This window comes from Vulpes lagopus, chromosome 13 (assembly GCF_018345385.1).
Source record: "Vulpes lagopus strain Blue_001 chromosome 13, ASM1834538v1, whole genome shotgun sequence".
Taxonomy (NCBI): domain Eukaryota; kingdom Metazoa; phylum Chordata; class Mammalia; order Carnivora; family Canidae; genus Vulpes; species Vulpes lagopus.
In genome coordinates this window covers 25,589,936-25,607,568 of record NC_054836.1, presented here as the reverse complement: position 1 = coordinate 25,607,568, position 17,633 = coordinate 25,589,936, and the positions used below count along the sequence as shown (strand labels likewise).

Sequence of the window (17,633 nt, the reverse complement as noted above, 5' to 3'; positions counted from 1 at the left end):
TTCTCTAGGGTTTTAGCATTAACCCTCTTCTCATTATACTTCCCTTCACACACATTTTTCATGGAGAAGCTCATTAGTTCCCAATACCTGTCTCCTATATCCTCTTTTATTTTAAATTGTACCTCGAGACCAAACTTCTCTCTTGGGTTGAAGAGTGATGTTTCTTCCATCCTTCAGAACACCTCTAATTGGATATTTCAGAGGTATCCCAGATGTAACATTTCCAAAGATGAATTTATATTCTTGATCTTGGTTAGACACTATATATCCAGTAACCTAAGTCTTATATCAGTGTCTATTGTAGCATTTGTCATAAAGCTTTGTAATAATTATATTCCTGGTCCCGTTAGACCTGAAGATGTTGAAGAAAGACAGCAATGTGCTATTCTTCTTATCCTAAACACTCAGTATGAGGAGCAATAGATAGTGGGCACTTAATATATGTTGAATGAATGAATGAATGGATTCATAGAGAAGATAGAAATTTCAGAAATAATAAATAACAATAGAAGAAGAATAGAACATAGCTATTTAAAAAAATTTCTAATTTGAAGATCTAGGTGTATGGTTTAATTTTCCAAAAATTGTAAATATGCAGTTTTGCTAAAATGTTTAAGCAGAAAGTTTCAGTGAAAATAAGTGTCACTATTTTAAATTATAAGAGTTTTGGGGCACCTAGGTGGCTCAGTCAGTTAAATGTCAGACTCTTGATTTCAGCTCAGGTCACGATCTCAGGGTTGTGGAATCCAGCCCTGGTCGGGCTCCATACTCAGTCAGGAGTCTGCTTCAGATTCTCTCCTTCTCCCTCTATGCCTCCACCCACTTTTGTGCTCATGTGCTCTCTCACTCTCGTTCTCTCACAAATAAATAAATCTTTATTTTTTAAAAGATTTTATCCATTTATTCATGAGAGACACACAGAGAGAGAGAGAGAGATTGAGGGAGGGAGGCAGGGACACAGGCAGAGGGAGAAGCAGGCTCCATGCAAGGAGCCCGATGTGAGACTCGATTCCAGGACTCCAGGATCAAGCCCTGGGCCAAAGGCAGGTGCCAAACCGCTGAGCCACCCAGGGATCCCCTCCAATAAATAAATCTTTAATACATACATACAAACATAAATACATTGTTAGAGTTTCTTTACTTTTTAGTGTTCATTGAATATTGTGTTCATTGAATATTGTACATAAAGTTCTTCAGGTATTTAATTTAAACTAATGACAATATATGAAGCTTTGAGATTGACAATGGTGAAAGTAAACTTTCACAGACCAAAATATGTTTTCATTTTTCTAATAGAAATGTTATAATTAAATACAGTTTATGCTAAATAACCATAATACTAATGGAGGAACATATTTATTTTTAGATTAAGGATAGCTGCAGAATCTTCATTAACAGGTGAAGGTATAATTTGTGTTATCAGAAAAACAACTACAGTTGTCAATTTATCTGCTAGAAAAATAATTAAATGCCTAAATGCAAACAGAGTAAAAACTATAAGATTCTGCCTTCAATTTGCATTGATATTATCATATTCCATGGCTCACTTATCAAATTATTCCTCTCTAAAGAAGTCACTTCTTTACTGTCACATTAATAACACATAAGCACATACCTTCCAGCATTTTCTAGGCTTGAATTTTCAGAGAAACTCTGCAAGAGAAATCCTTTTGGGCGGTGCTATTAATATACTGCTTAGGCTTTTTTAGAGCTATTCACAGAACTTACATTTAATTTAGACAACTATTATTTATACATTTTGTATTTTTAAAATTATTCACAAAATTAAATCAAACAAAGGAACAAGAAAGAAATCTAGAGGGCACAAGTCTCAGAGTGAAATAGTAAAAAATAGTTCCAATTCATTTATTGAGATAATATGGCTTGTAGTTGTTTTTATGTGTTTAATATATGTTTAATGAATGGATTCATAGAGAAGATAGAAATTTTGAGATAATAAATAGCATAGACGAAGAATAAAATATAGCTATTCTAAAATAAATTCTATTTTGAAGATATAGGTGCATGGTTTAATTTTCCAAAAATTATAAGACACAAACATTTGTATCCTGTGTTTAGATACAAAGCCTTTATGAATCTTCACTACCTAAAGGATCAAGTTACAAATCTAAAATTCTTGAAAATCTGGATTAACCTATTCTGTTTCATTTTCTATAACCCTTCCCTATGGAACCAAAGCTTCTAACACTGAATTCACCTCAATCTCTTATACATATTATGTACTTACACTATGAAGTTTTATTTCTTCTGCCTTATTCAGGTTATTTCATCCATATGGAATATAAATCTTCCTCTCTTTTGGCCTGATCATTCTACAAAGGTCATAATCCTCATTAAGTTCTTCATAGGCCCCAAAGTCTTATTTCTTCCTGTTTTGCCAGTATTTTTACTTTTGCATTTATTGCCCTAATCAAGTCATCTGACAAAACTTATCAACAGGGAGATCAAAGACAATCTTTTCCCAGTAAGGACATTAAATATTTTGAACAAAAGACAATTTACCACTTCTGATGGCCCTTCTGATTACAGTCATTCAGATCTTTCTCTTTTCCTCTTTCACCCTCCTCACCAAGGGAAATTATCTAAAAAATCCTACAGTCATTATTCCCAGCTTAAAGCCCATAATCTATGAGTGTTGCTGTAGTCTCTGTTCTGGGTATGTCTTCTCTTAATTTGGAGACCTATGAAATACCCCACAACATACAAAATACAATGATGGAACAGGGGCTGTATAACCACCATGAGTGATCCTATTCAAAGAAAAGAAAGAATAGGAGGCACACCCTGGTCCTGAAATCTCACAAAGCAGAAGTTGCTATTGACTGAAAGTGTGGAATATTCCTTGAGTAGGTCCTGATTTTGCAGTTTGGAGGTTAGTTCCAGTCTACTCTTCTCTGTGGCTCCTGTCTCACCCTTCAGGAAGCTTTGTTTTAGTACCATCTAAAGGAGACATTAGAGGGCCCCCCAGTGGCTCAGCGGTTTGGCGTCGCCTTCATCCCAGGGCCTGATCCTGTAGACCAGGGATCAAGTCCCATGTTGGGCTCCCTGCGTGGAGCCTGCTTCTCCTTCTGCCTGTCTCTGCCTCTCTCTGTGTGTCTCTCATGAATAAATAATAAAATAAAATCTTAAAAAAAAAATAAAGGAGACATTAGAGAATAGGCCATTCTTGGAAGAGGAGTACATCTCTCAAACCTGCTTTTCATCTCCAGAACACTGGGAGTCCAGGTGTCATTTCACATCTCAATTAGTCACAATGTCTTTAACCAAAGCTGATGGGTTTTGTTTTGTTTTTAACAGTACTTTGTCTATTTCTCTTTTATTTGATACCAGTGGCTATACTCACATTTATTTTTAGTCACACCTCCTTTCTCTAGGTTTAATTTCCGTCACTTTGATCCTGTCAGGCTTTGGTGAGAGAGCTACACCCTTATCTCTTTGTCCAGAATTTCAAGTTGTTCAGTTGAGAGAATTTACTGACACACCTTAGTTTATTGAGATGTTTGAATAAAGGTGTGATGGCTACATTCTTGATTGGGTCATTATCTTGAGATTTTAATTGACCTTTTTGACTAAACATCAGTCTTAGTTTTATCTTATACAGCTGAAGATAAGTATCAGCCAGATTTTCTAACTCTGCAAGTCTCTAAATTTCTAGATGCTCCATTCTCTGTCATTGAAGCTTGTAAGCTGACCAATTATTTCCTGAGCCCATCTCTTTATTGTATTACCTTGTCAACTGTTGCCGATAGTAATGGACACATCCCTCTAACATACCCTTTGCCTACCATTTCACTGAAACCTATGAATTTATGAGACATTAACTGCCTTCCAATTAATTGCGAACAATTTCATCAAATGCTGCAGCACAGTATAATATAATTGCTATCCTTCCAGCTGCCTGTAACAGTTACCTTGTTACTTGTTGTTGGAACCTGAATCCAATACTAGATATTTTAGGATTTTTATTATATACCAAAACACTTTCAGTGCCAAATTCTTTATTTAGTAGGCTAAATTAGGCTACAGTAACAAAATACTCTTAAATTTGGTGACGTGAAGCAATAAAGGTTTATTTCTCATTCTCAATATACATTCATTATAGGTCAGCAATGTCTTTGCTCAAAGTAAGTTTCACCCTGACACCCAAACCTCTATCCACAACATTGCTGATCTTGTGGCAAAGAGTAAAGAAAGAACATGGCACATACTGGCTCTTAAAGCTTCTGTTTGTGCATGACACAAGTTATGTTTCACATCTCATTTGCTAGTAGAGCAAGTCATCTTATCAATCAAGCCTGACCTGGAGGCAAATGACTAATATCCCCCTCTAGGAACAGGCAACAGATATTTGTATATAATATAATCTACCACACACACATACCAAAACTACTTCTAAAGCTAAAATGTAGTTTTTAAAAAATTTTATTTATTTATTCATGAGAGACACAGAGAGATAGAGGCAGAGGGAGAAACAGGCTCTATGCAGGGAGCCTGACATGGGACTCGATCCCAGGTCTCCAGCATCATGCCCTAGGCCGAAGATGGTGCTAAACTGCTGAGCCACCAGGGCTGCCTGCTAAAATGTATTTTTACAATATGTATCTTCTATTATGACTTCTTTTCCTTGATTGCCTCTTCTATTCTTCCAATCCCTGCCTAAAATATAGGTCACAGACTCTTTCTCCTAACTTTAATATGCATAATTCAATCTTTTATAATTTGACATTTTGGTTAATATTCAAAATATTTAATGAAATTTATATTCTGCAACCCTGCTTTGTTAATATTCCCAAAGGCATAAATGGACTACCTATATTACTGTTACTGCTAGAAACTAGGTCAATGCCCAAAAAGTATGCCATTTGATTTTACTTTCTTAAAGGGGTATTCCTGTACACCTATTTACTTATTTTATTATCACCTGTTATCATCAAAAACAAAAATAAAATATTACAAGGAGAAGTCTTCCTCCTAATTTCTTTGCTGAAAATCCACCTACATTCACTGCTATTAGGTTTCTGTGTTTACTTTTAAGTATTTTCCATGATTTTTGTGATTTCTAAAAATAGAGCCACATTCCTCCTCATCATCATCTATAGAGTTAATGTCAGAGTCCTTTACAACCTCTTTGATCTCATTTTCTTCTCCTCTTTGATGTGGCTTGCCACACTGTTCTTGGGTTTTCTTTTATTTTTTTAATTTCAAAACAATTTCTCTTGAGAATTGGAACATTTTTCAACCATATTGTCACCAGGTTACCTCCTTATTTAAGTGTGGTAACCTTAATTTATTTAGATATTCGATATTAATTAGATATTTGAAATTTAGCCATAATATCTAAATACAATAATATGATAGGTAATGATCACCACCTCAGAGGGAACTTCCTTGTCTATTCTCACTTAAGTAACCTACTTTCCTCTACTCCCGCATGTCCTTCTCTCTTATTGTCATATTTTATTGGTTTATCACCGTCTAAGGTTGTCTTTTTTTTTTTTTTTTTTTAAAGATTTTATTTATTTGTTCATGAGGGACAGAGAGAGAGAGAGGCAGAGACACAGGCAAAGGGAGAAGCAGGCTCCATGCAGGGAGCCCGATGTGGGACTCAGTCCTGGGACTCCAGGATCAGGCCCTGGGCCAAAGGCAGATGTTTAACCGCTGAGCCACCCGATGTCCCACCATCTAAATTTATCTTAATTGTTTATTTATGGTTTGTCTTCCTAACTCTCCTGTAATCTCCATGAGGATAGAACAATGTTTGCATTCATTGCTTCCTCCCAAATTAGAACAGTGCTTGGTGCTGAGTAGGCACTTCATGCCAGACTAATGAATTCAAGACCCAAGTCTTCCTAAACTTCATACATATCATCTTAATAATTGCCACTTATCTTTTTTTGTGGTTTTTTTTTTTTGCTGGCCTTATCTCCTCTCCCAAACATCACGTTGGAATTCCTCACTTCCATGTCCTTTGTCTCTCTTACTACCTTCTACTTCTCTTCCTAAGTAGTCTCATTCAGTCATATGCCTTCATTTCCCATCAATAAGCCGAGAACTAAATATATTTTTCTAATCTAGATTTCTTGTCTGCCCTACAGAGATATATCTGTATTTTTATTTTAAAGATATTTATTTATTCATGACAGAGAGAGAGAGAGAGAGAGAGAGAGAGGGAGGAGAGGGAGAAGCAGGCTCCGTGCAGGGAGCTTGACGTGGGACTTGATCCTGGGTCTCCAGGATCACACCCTGGGCCAGGGGCAGATGCTCAACCGCTGAGCCACCCAGGCGTCCCAATATACTTGTATTTTACATAGATACATATCCATCATTCTCTATTGCTTCTCATCTCAGTAATTGACATCTACATAAAAGCAGCAGGCCAAAACAACCTCTGAAATTATCCTGGGCTGCTTCTCCTCGCTTTCTCCCATTCAACCAATCTCTGTAATCCTTTTTACATCATCACGTTCGTTGCCCACAGTGGTCCAAGCTACTATTATCCCTCTCAAGGACCACTGCGGTGGCCCTTGACCAGTCCCTCCCCTTTCATGCTTATGTCCTCTGATCCATTCTTCATACATAGAGCAATCATTTACAATCACAGCAACTTTTCTTTTTTCTTTCTTTCTTTTTTTTTTTTTTTCATAACTTTCCAGTGCTCTCAGCATAAAACCCTTGATGTGAAAGCGGTCACTGGACCAGCAGATCTGATCCCCCACCGTGTTCTCCCTCTTCAAGTCCCAACCATACCAGACCCTCCAACACCTCTTCAAAAGGGTATCTTCAGTTTCAGACTGTCACACTACCACTAGTTTCTCAACTACATAGATTCGAGAGGGTTCAGATTGTCCCCATGTTACCACAAAAGCCTGTCTGTCCCATGTTACGACTTTCAGAATAAAAAAACAACCACAACAGAGGGACACCTGGGTGGCTCAGCGGTTGAACATCTGCCCCTAGCTCAGGGCGTGATCCTGGAGACCCGGGATGGAGTCCCACGTCGGGCTCCCTACATGGAGCCTGCTTCTCGCTCTACCTGTGTCTCTGCCTCTCTCTCAGGGTGTGATCCCCGGTCACCGGATCAAGTCCCTCCATCGGGCACCTGCGAAACGCCTGCTTCTCCCTCTGCCAACGTCTCTGCGCCTCTTTCTGTGTCTTTCGTGAATAAATCTTAAAAAAAAAAAAAATCAACAAGAGATAAATGAAAATCGTGTTAGAGTACTAGAAAAGATATGTGTGGGGACAGGACCACTCAGAACACATTTTAAGGATGCAGTTTAGGGTCCTGGGACAGGACATCGGGGTATGCCATTGAACATTCAATCCAGAGCCAGGACCTGGGGATTCAGAGATTACGTCTGAGAGGGCTGCTGCCGTCTTCAAGTCATTTACTAGTTTTTCACTTCTGCCCGTAAGAAGCGACAGTGGGAGACAGGAAGCAGCTGCAGTCTGCTTAAACCGCAGGGGCTGACCTTAGCAGCGAGAGACGCGACCGGCTCTCCAGGGGCTTGACGCCCAGCGGCCGCAGGCGCCGCGCAGCTCCCTCAGCGCCCGTCAGCGCCCTCAGGCTCGCGGCCCGCACGCGCGCCCCCAGCGCCTTGGCGCGCGGACCGGCTGGCGGGGACCTCCCAAGAAGACCCCGCCCACCCCATGCCTCAACGCGTGTGTTTCCGAGGAAGTGCCTGTCTGGTCAGTCAAGGCGTTCTAGTTTCGACGCGGAAATCCCCTGGTCAGCAGCATCTGTAGCGCAGGAATGAGAATGTTGCGCTCGGGACTGGAACGCCGAGGGTCTGGCCAGGTTAGAGCAGACGCATGAGGCGCCGGGTCAAGGCAGGCACTGTCAAGGACAGCCGCATCCGGGCCCTCCCGCCGCAGGCTGCCCTCCGAGCCAGGGGGCCTTCAGGGAGGAGGTTCTGGGTGACTTTGGACGTCCGTTCCTCCTCTGTGGAGGCATTACTTAGTTCCGGGCCTTGCGGCGACTCGGCTCTTCCTTCTCCTGCGCGGGAGACCTCTGCCACAACCATGTTACGCCAGATCATCGGTCAGGCCAAGAAGCATCCGAGCGTAAGTTCGGGCCCCCTTCCCAGTGTCTTCGGTCGTCCGTTCTGTCAGCTGCGGCTGCCTCAGTTCCCCGGGGGCTTCCTCTTCCTCCTTCACCGTCGTTGATTGTTCCTCGAGGCCGGATCCTAGGTGCCCCGGGCCCTTGAGCTCTGACCTTCCACGCTACGCATTGAGGGGTTTGGGCTGGTAGGCGGAAGGTGAGGGATACCTTCAAGGAAAGTAAACGGGTGAGTGTTGGAACACTGGGGGATCGCACCCTCTGGTCTGTCCGTCGGACCCAGGGATACTTGTGCGCTGTGTGGGCTGAGACCAGCAGGTCAGGTTTCCTATTTGTTCTGCCATCTCCAAGAGCTGGCGCTTACTGCATTGCACCACCAGGCCGGGTGGCAAATGAAGGTCTGCAGTCTTGGAATCCTCAATTTGTCTTGACGTCCTGACATGTGGGGGTGGGGGTGGGGTTCGGTAGCGCAGAGGAGGCTCGCTTTTAAGTTCTTTAGCATTTCAGTGTTCTCTCCAGCGTTTCAACGTTTAGGGGTCCTAAAACTCAAATACGAAGCCTTTGTCTTAAGCCCACAGTGTACTTATTGAAGCATTGTTAGCAAGATGTTCTCAGAGACTTAAGCATGTAACCAATCTCTGTAACAGATATGCCTGTTTGTTCATTCAAACTCTTAATTTCACAGAACTCATGGTTTTCTTTTTTTTTTTAGATTATTTATTTATTTATTCATGAGAGAGAGGGGCAGAGACACAGGCAGAGAGAAGAGAAGCAGCCTCCCCACAAGGAGCCTGATGCGGGACTCGGTCCTGGACCCCGGGATCAGATCACCGCCTGAGCCAAAGGCAGACGCTCAACCTCTGAGCAACCCAGGCGTCCCAGAACTCGTGTTTTTCATAACACTTATTTATAAGGCAGGCCAAGAAGTTGTTTTACAAGCCTCGAGATAAAGGAAGCTGGGAGATTTAATGGGAATAATGTATCAATATTAGAGAGGTGAAGAGGACATGCTATGATTTCTTGGAAATTTAGGAGTTTGAGTATGACTTTTTCCACATTGAAAGTTCATCTTCACGTCTTTCAGGAATTCTGTTTCTTTTGAACACAGTTGTAAGAAATCTTGCCTCAATAAGAGGTCTACCTTTATTCACATTTTAAAACAAGACCGAAAAACAGCTGTTTGAGACTTCAGAATTAGTGTGTAGGAACTATTGTAGCCTTTCTTTTTTCAGTATCTAGGTATTTGAAGCTGGTTGTTAATTCTTCTGTATTTTGTGTTTGTTTCTAGTTGATCCCCCTCTTCATATTTATTGGGGCAGGAGGTACTGGAGCAGCACTTTATGTGTTGCGCTTGGCATTGTTCAATCCTGATGTTAGGTAAGTACTTAAAAATATTTAGAATGATGATGGTTTAAAGGTGTTTTAGGAGCCACAGCCTTTAGGGAGGCAACATCGGGTAGTTGAAAGAGCCTAAAGTTTTGTAGTCATATAGGAAGTTCGGATCCTGGTCCTGCTGTTATCAGTTACTCTTCCAGTTCATAAAATTGTCTAAATTTCCCTGAGTTTCATTTTTCTCATGGGGAGAGTAGAAATGCTAATATCTATTTGGAATCTTGTGAGAATTGAGACAATTGTTTTTATAAAATGCTTATTCAGGATTCCTGATAAATGTAAATGATTTTTGTCTGCTTTTCCTCAATAAGGAATGCTTCTTTTTGAAGTTAGAACAACAGGCAACAAAAAACGTATTGTTACTCTTTGTGCTTTTCTGTACATCACCTTTTTAGTAAAAGCCAAGTTTAAAGTTTTCTGTGATAAAGATAGGGACAAATACACTGCCCCAGAGGCCTTCTGTTCTATCCTTTTTTCTAATTGATTATATGGAACTGCTAATTATAGAGCCTATCTCTATTTCAACTCTAATGAAAACACACCATACTTAATCTAATAGAAAATGAACTGTATTCCATATACTAGCTTCTTAGGAAGTACAAAACTATTTTAAGTAGTGTTTTATTACTATAACAATTGTAATGTTTGTTCTTTTTAGTTGGGATAGGAAGAATAACCCAGAACCTTGGAACAAACTGGGTCCCAATGATCAATACAAGGTAAGCTACAAAATTATTTCAGAATTCTGAGAAAGTGTGCTTTAATACTCAAGAAGTAGCTTTTTTTTTTTTTTTTTTTTTTTTTTGAAACTGGATATACATGTAAAATTCCATTATAATGAACTTTGGAGGAACTGCTGTATTGTTCTATGAAATTAAAGCCTATTTCCCTAGCAGATAGGTTTTTCTAGGGATTTTATTCACAGACTTTAGTTTCTGGATGTGAAATTAAGTTAACATGTTCATGATTTGACTAAGTAAAAAGGGAGATGGAATAGCTATCATGTAACATTTTCTTAGATCTTGAATCATCATCTACTGCAGTGGTTTTCAAACTTCAATGTACATAGGTCTCAACTGGAGAGGTGGTTAAAACACATTGTTAAGCTCCATCCCCAGAGATTCTGATTTAGTTGATCTGTTGTGAAGACTAAGAATTTGCATTTCTAACAAGGTTTTAGCTGATGCTGATGCTGCTGGTCAGTGGACCACACTTTGAGTAGCACTATTCCCGTGGATGGTTTGATTGCCTGTTCTTTCTTGTTGGTATGATTGAAATATTTCCGCTGAGAGTAATTAGGAAGAAATGAAATTCAGTTGAAATTTAAATTTTACAATGAACCTTCTAAATAAACTGACATCTTTCCTTAAAAGTGGTTTGTGGAACTGCAGTTTAACAGAATGAGTTTATGGACTGAGACCATTTATCTACTTTATTGAGATACAATCGGCATATAAAATTAACGTTAAGTTTAAAGCATATAAGGTGTTGGTTTGATAAATTTATATATTACAGTATGATTATTATGTTAGCATTACCTAACACTTTTATCGTGTCACATAATGTTTTTGCGTGTTGAGAGCAATTAAGACCTAGAGTCTTAGCAGCTTTGAAGTTTATAATACAATATTGTTGACCATAAGTCCTGTGTTGTGTATTAGATCTCCAGGATTTATTTACTAGTTGTAAGTTTGTACCTTAACATCTCAATTCCCCTGCCCCCAGCCCCCGGTAACCACCATTCTACTTTTACAAGTTCAGCTTTTTTAGATTTGACATATACGTTGTATCATGCAGTATTTGTCTTTCTCTGTGTGATATATCTTACTTAGCATAATACTCTTAAAGCTTATCCATGTTGTCACAAATCTAAGACCCTAAACATAAGCTTCTTTATGTGTAAAAATCTTGCATGCGAAGACAAACTCTGAAGATATTAAAACCAAGGCAGTTTATATTAGAGTATAATTCACATTCAATGCAGTTTTTTTATTTAAAGTATATAACTCACTATGTACACTGGAAAGTGTACTAAGCTGCTTCATCAAACGAGAAATAGCGTTTGCTTAAATACTTTCAAGGAGAGGTGCTCTGACCAATGAGTGTCCAGGACCATTTAGCAGATCTACACCCATGATGGAGATGCATGCTATCATTATTGATGAGAGTAACTTTTAAGAGATTATTGCCTGTTGCTGATTCCAAGCTTTCCACTTAATTGTCTGATCATAATTTGGCTCCCAGATCCGTAAATGGATCTCTCTACAAGAAACAAATAAAGCACTGGCGAAGCTTTACTGAGCCATCTTACCTGTGTATTACGTTTTAACTTGAAAAAAATGATAAATTGATAAATGAGCATCCTGACTTATTTTTCCTCTGTTTACTTAAGTACATTCTAGAGAAAATGATTTCACATCCAATAAACTTTTAAAAAGGGGGAAAAAAAAACCAGGCATTGGTTCTTCCAACAAATTGTGTATTGGAATCTCTGGGTAGGTATAGTTCAAAAAGCTCCCTAGGTGATTCTGATAATAAAGGCAATTAACAATTCCCTGGCACTATAGTAACACATACCACTAGGAGGACATATGAACTGGAAATGGAATGGTGCTGCAACAGAAATCTAATTTGTGTGGCATGGATGGGATAAGTAGCTATGACATTGATTTAGATACTGGAAAGATGAGTCATAATGGCAAAATATTTGATAAAATATCACCTGTTGTAACTTGTAAGGTGGACATGTGTCTAAAGAGCTTGTTGTAGAAAAACAGGATGTTAGTGGACTATATTTGCTGTATTTGCCAAGAGCTGAACTTAGAGAAGAATTGGGTGATTTGTAAGCAGAAACAAAAGGGAACCCAGTCCAAAAACTTGTGAGCCTAGGGTGAATGAAGCTTGCTACTGCTTCTAAACCTAAACAGTGAGGTATTTTCCACATTCACTGTGGCTCACTTAAGAGACTTGTTTTTGGCCACATCACTTAAATCTGGAGGATCCTAAGTGAGAGGAAATGATATCTGCCGCTTCTGAACCAGTGTGTGGTTCCCCCATTGTTCTTTATCTGTCTTGAAACCAAAATGGACAGTTAAGTGTTATTCAACCCACAATTGGAAATGAAGAGAACATGCTTCCAAATGGCATATAAGGTGAGTGAAAAACGAGCCTTTGTTGTAAACCACTAGGTTTTGGCAAATCTAGCCAAAGTTAAAACAAACAAAAGAACTAAAATAAGATTTAAACATTAAAATAAGAAATAAAATAAGATTTATTAAACATAAACTCAGCAACACACTCAATGAAATAAAATGTCCCAAAGCCATTATCAGAATATGTGTGCATTCCCAACTACTATTCCAGAGACCTTCCAGGTAGTCACCATTAAATTGAGAAAAAGAAAAGGGTCATAGAAGCTGAAATAAAACAGCTTCGAAAATTACTTCGTTACTTCAGAGAGAATTTTGATACTGGGACATGGAACCTAATAGAAGCAAATTGATCAGAAGCTTGCTTAGTTTTGAGAAAATTGGCAAAGATACTGTGACCTTTCCACTCTGCGTGAGTGTTAAGGGCTTGGTCCTGCTTCTCATTCAGTGTTTGGCGAGTCTTGTAACTTGATCTTCAATTGCCTCATCTATACAGTGAGATTGATAAAGGCTGTGATAATTAAGAAAACATAAAGCATTGTGCCCACATTGTCTGGCATCCATTAGAAGAACCTAATCAATGTTTATGTTCTTAATATATAGCCTGTAGTTCTTTGATGAATATTTCCTCTAATTTTGTTAACGTGTTAAGGTAGAGCAATTAGTTTCTTTTTAAAAATCTGGTTGTTTAGGTTCAGTTGCTTCATAAGAACAATGTCAGAACAAAGATTGTTGCTCTATGGCTTATTTGTACTTCTCTGTCTATATGCAACTTTGTGTGTATCTTAAAGATAGGCTTTACAACTTGGGAATGTTTCTTTTTATAGAAACTTAAGAATTTTTCAGTTAGAGGCAAAGAAATTAGGGCATATTTGGAAAAATAAAGAGTTTGAAGAAATAATAGATACAGATTTATGAGCTTTTTAAAAACCCTGAAGAGAATGTTGATGTTGATTCTGCAGTTTTAATTCTTTTGGAGGAAAAATAATGTGGTCTCCAAGTAATTATATCACAACCTCTTCAGTGTTTTTTGGCACAAGAATGAGTAAACCCAAGAGTATAGCCTTATTTGGGCTTATGTATAAATCCTGATGTTTTCTCAGTAGAAACTTTGGAGATGTTTCAAATATAGATCATTAAAAAAACAGCTATCAAGAGTTTGAGGCAGTGTTTTTCTAAAGCAGTCATAGATTTGTTTCTCATATTAATTTTAGTTGAATATAAGGAAATTTTTACAAATTACAAGTTTCCATACATTGTTTAAACATGATATTATTTAGAAGCAAAAATTCAGTAGTATTAAAAACTTCTCTACCAGAAATAGATATTAGTTTGATATCAGTGCAGTCTGGCTTAGGAAATTGAAGGAACATACTAACTTCTTCTGAGGTAGATTGAATATTTTTACCTTAACAAAGTCATTTATTAAAGGACTGGAATTTTGGCATCTTTCTTTGGATGATTTTTATGTTGTTAAATATCCATAATAAAAAATTCATGCCCGTAATTGTTACTATAGAAAGCTGAATTAAAAAAATTCAAAAACTTCTGTACCATCTCTCTGTATTTGATAGATTATCTAAAATATCTTTTTTCTTTTCCAAGTTCTACTCAGTGAATGTAGATTACAGCAAACTGAAGAAAGAAGGTCCAGACTTCTAAATGAAATGTTTCACTATAAAGCTGCTTAGAATGAAGGTCTTCCAGAAGCCATCCGCACAATTTTCCACTTATCCAGGAAATATTTCCCCTCTAAATGCACGAAATCATGTTGGTGTATTGTGTTGGGGTTTACACTGAATAATAAATATCTGAAACTTGATATGTGTCACTATTTAATGCTGAAAATTTGCTCTGAACTTTAAAGTATAGGAAATAAACTTAGAATTTAAGGAATTTCTGGAATTTCCATTCATTTGTGTAATTTGAAGATAAGACTTTAAGTTGCTCAAAACACTTCATTTTTTGTATGGGACATTGGTAACTTCACTAGAGTATATTTAACAACTGGTACTGGAAATTATACTTGCAAATGCAAAGATGATGAAGAGTACTCAAGTGTCTGGCATTGGTAAAATGGAACCTTTGGATTTCTCCAACTGAATGATGAAGTGTGGTTAGTTGTTAATGATTTTTACCATGGCATACCACTGTGCTGAAGATTTTCAAGTTTATCAGGGATTGTATTTGGATCTGAGTCCCATCTAATTCATGGAGGTAGTAGCCATTATGCTTTTACTGTACGGATTTAATCACACAACACTGCTTTGCCAGTTTCTTAATGAGGTCACCAAACAAAGCATTTAAATACTGATGTCTTGGGTTAGCATTTATGTATATTTGATAAATTGCAGCTTTCAGAATTTGCATGTGCTTCCAGTATGTACTTGGGGAAAAAAAAGCCAAGGAAAAATCACACTGAATTTCACTTCTTTCAAGTTTAATTAATTCACCCTGATCAGGATTTACCCTTACTAGTCCACTAAAAAGTGCTTTTGTTAAGGTCGTCTGTGACCTACCTCCATGTTTCTAAATTCAAAAGTCAAGGATCAGTACTCATTTTGACCTAACAGTTGATATGACTCTTGAAACATTTTCATCTTGTAGTCTCTAGAATAACATACTTTCTTTTCCTTTTACATCATTGGCTTTTCTAATCAGTTTCTTGGTGTGCTTTGTGACCTTTTATTTTTTTGTTTGTTTTGTTTTGTTTTGTTTTGTTTTTTTGTTTTTTGTTTTTTTTGTGACCTTTTAATATTGGAATACTCCAAAGAAAAAACACTTAGGACCTTTTTATTATCTGCAGTCTTCATCCAGTCTCGTATTTTCAAATATGTGAATATCCTAGGTAATTTTTCAGACCAAATGTTTTCCCATTTGTATATATGTGTATACACATATACACGTATTATGTATGGATATGTCTATATTCACTCGTTCTATGTGGATGTCTAATGGGCATCTTAAATTTAACATGTCCAACTCAATTTGTGAACCTCTCAGATTCCACATCTACAATCTTCAGTTGCATTGTCTTAAATCATACCAGTTTATAGGAACACCATTCTCATAATTAAGGCCAAAATTCTCAGTCTTCATTAACTTCTTTTAATACCTGAATGTATCAATGTCATGTATCCTCTACCTCCAAAATATACCTAGAATCTCCTTGTTTTCAACATATAATTCCCCTATCACCTTAGTCCTAAGCCATTGTCAGCTAACCTTAATTAAAATAATCTCAACTAATATCCCTGTCTGGATTGCAACACAGCGGCCTAAGTGATCTTTAATTTATGTCAGAATATGACAAACCTTTCCTCAAAGCCTATCAAAGCCCACCAACATCTTCCCATTTTATTCAAAAGCTAGATATTTCAACTTTCTCCCTCCATGTTCTATTATTTTCTGCTGTGCTCACACACCACCAAGTGGATTTCCTTGATCTTCCACACAATGCATATTTCTGCCTCGGGAATTTGATCTCTGGTTTAGAATTCTCTTCCCCAAATATTGGCATGGTTTGCTCTCACTTTTTCTAGTCTTTCTCATGTTGACCTTTTTAATGAGGCCTTCCCTGTCCAAAATTTTGCACCCTGCTTTACCATCACTTTTATTCTCATTTATTACTGTCTTAATATGTAATTAGATTTATTTGTTTAAACTTCTCCCCTCACTAAAATTTAAGCTCCATGGACAAGTATTTTTGTCTTTTGTATCCATAACACCTACAGTGGTACCTAGCACATAGTTGGTGTTTAATAAATACTTGTTAAATGGATTTTTTTTTTTTAAAGGGGCCAGTTCAGTAAGCATCTGGAACAAAGCAAAGTGAATACGGATGACTCTTAAAGAATCAGAATTGGAAATGGTGAAACACCTTTTACAAAAGCACTCTGAGCTATGCTTCCTCACCACCACCCCAGTTGATTATTTTTCCTCAGTTGATAATTTTTAATAGGTTTTTAAACTAGAGCATTTTTTCAACTAGGGCATTATGTTTGTTCTGAAATAGTATCTCCTGCTCTGGAGTTTGAAGGTTATTTTGTTTCACACACTGCAATCAAGATGAATCTGAATGAAGAAAATAAGTATAGGCACAAATAAAACCAGATACCATTTTTTTTATTAAAAAAAAATCCTTGAGTCCCCAATACCATAGTCATTGCCGAAACTATCCATTTTCCTTTTTTGCTTTATTGTTTCCAATTGTAGAAGCAGTGCATGCTCAACGCAGTTAAAATAATTCACAAAAAATATATGTCTAAGACCTTTTGTGATGTAGAGGATATGTTAGATGCTATTTGTAATTGCTTTTTCAAAAATGTCCCAATATGGCATTCAAGAACCTCATTATTTATTGTTTTAAGAGCTTATTTATTTGATAGAGAACACAAACAGGGGAAGCCTCAGGCAGAGGGAGAGGGAGAAGCAGGCTCCCTGCTGAGCAGAGAGTCCAATGTGGGACTCCAAACCAGGGCTCTGGGATCATGACCTGAGCTGATGGCAGATGCTTAACTGACTTAGCCACCCACGTGCCCCAGGAACCTTCTTAATTTTAACAAATACCAATTAGTGTTAAGCAAAACAGACCATTTATATAATGAATATCGAAATGCAATAAAAAATACATATTATACATAAAAATTGTATACACATTTACTACATTTTAACCTGTCCCATTGTATCAGTTTTCCCTTTCTTCTGGGATGGTTGGTAGAAATCATTTTTGCAGGCACTCTCCACTTCCCTTGATTACGTAGGGTAATGAAACTGAGAAAGGATTATAAGAGGGCATCTTATAACAGGATGAAACTAATAATAGAAAACATTATTTAGCTAGGCACCACTAAGCTCCTTACATATGTTAATTTATTATGGGTACAACATTGTATGGCAGGCTTATTACTCCTCCCCCACCCCTTTTTGACAAGGCATAAAAATATGCCCAAGGTCAAACATGATTAGGAAGTGGAACCAGAATTTTAATCCAAGGACTTTGATGTAAGAGTTCA

General features: G+C 37.7%; 2 protein-coding genes across 6 annotated transcripts in view; one reads left to right on the top strand and one right to left on the bottom strand.

Moving 5' to 3' along the window:
* PHF14 (PHD finger protein 14) overlaps positions 1-7,626 on the bottom strand; it is a 236,322-nt gene extending 228,696 nt beyond the window's left edge. For 3 of the 5 annotated variants that reach the window (XM_041728062.1, XM_041728064.1, XM_041728067.1), the window contains exon 1: positions 7,491-7,626. The gene's annotated coding sequence lies outside the window, so the exon portion shown is untranslated. The remainder of the gene's footprint in view (positions 1-7,490) is intronic. The other 2 variants (XM_041728065.1, XM_041728066.1) reach the window with 1 other exon arrangement.
* Positions 7,627-7,922: 296 nt separating this feature from the next.
* On the top strand, positions 7,923-14,440 carry NDUFA4 (NDUFA4 mitochondrial complex associated). Its single transcript, XM_041728068.1, has 4 exons — positions 7,923-8,082; positions 9,366-9,454; positions 10,128-10,188; positions 14,224-14,440. Exons 1-4 carry the CDS (start codon positions 8,041-8,043, stop codon positions 14,278-14,280), a joined length of 249 nt encoding a protein of 82 aa, XP_041584002.1. The 5' UTR covers positions 7,923-8,040; the 3' UTR covers positions 14,281-14,440.
* Positions 14,441-17,633: the final 3,193 nt, after the last annotated feature.

Excerpts from the sequence above, each read along its gene's own strand:
- NDUFA4 (XM_041728068.1), top strand. The coding sequence starts at position 8,041 with ATGTTACGCCAGATCATCGGTCAGGCCAAGAAGCATCCGAGC. Across the intron at positions 8,083-9,365 it reads AGGCCAAGAAGCATCCGAGC|TTGATCCCCCTCTTCATATT; the intron begins GTAAGTTCGGGC and ends GTTTGTTTCTAG. Across the intron at positions 9,455-10,127 it reads TTGTTCAATCCTGATGTTAG|TTGGGATAGGAAGAATAACC; the intron begins GTAAGTACTTAA and ends TGTTCTTTTTAG.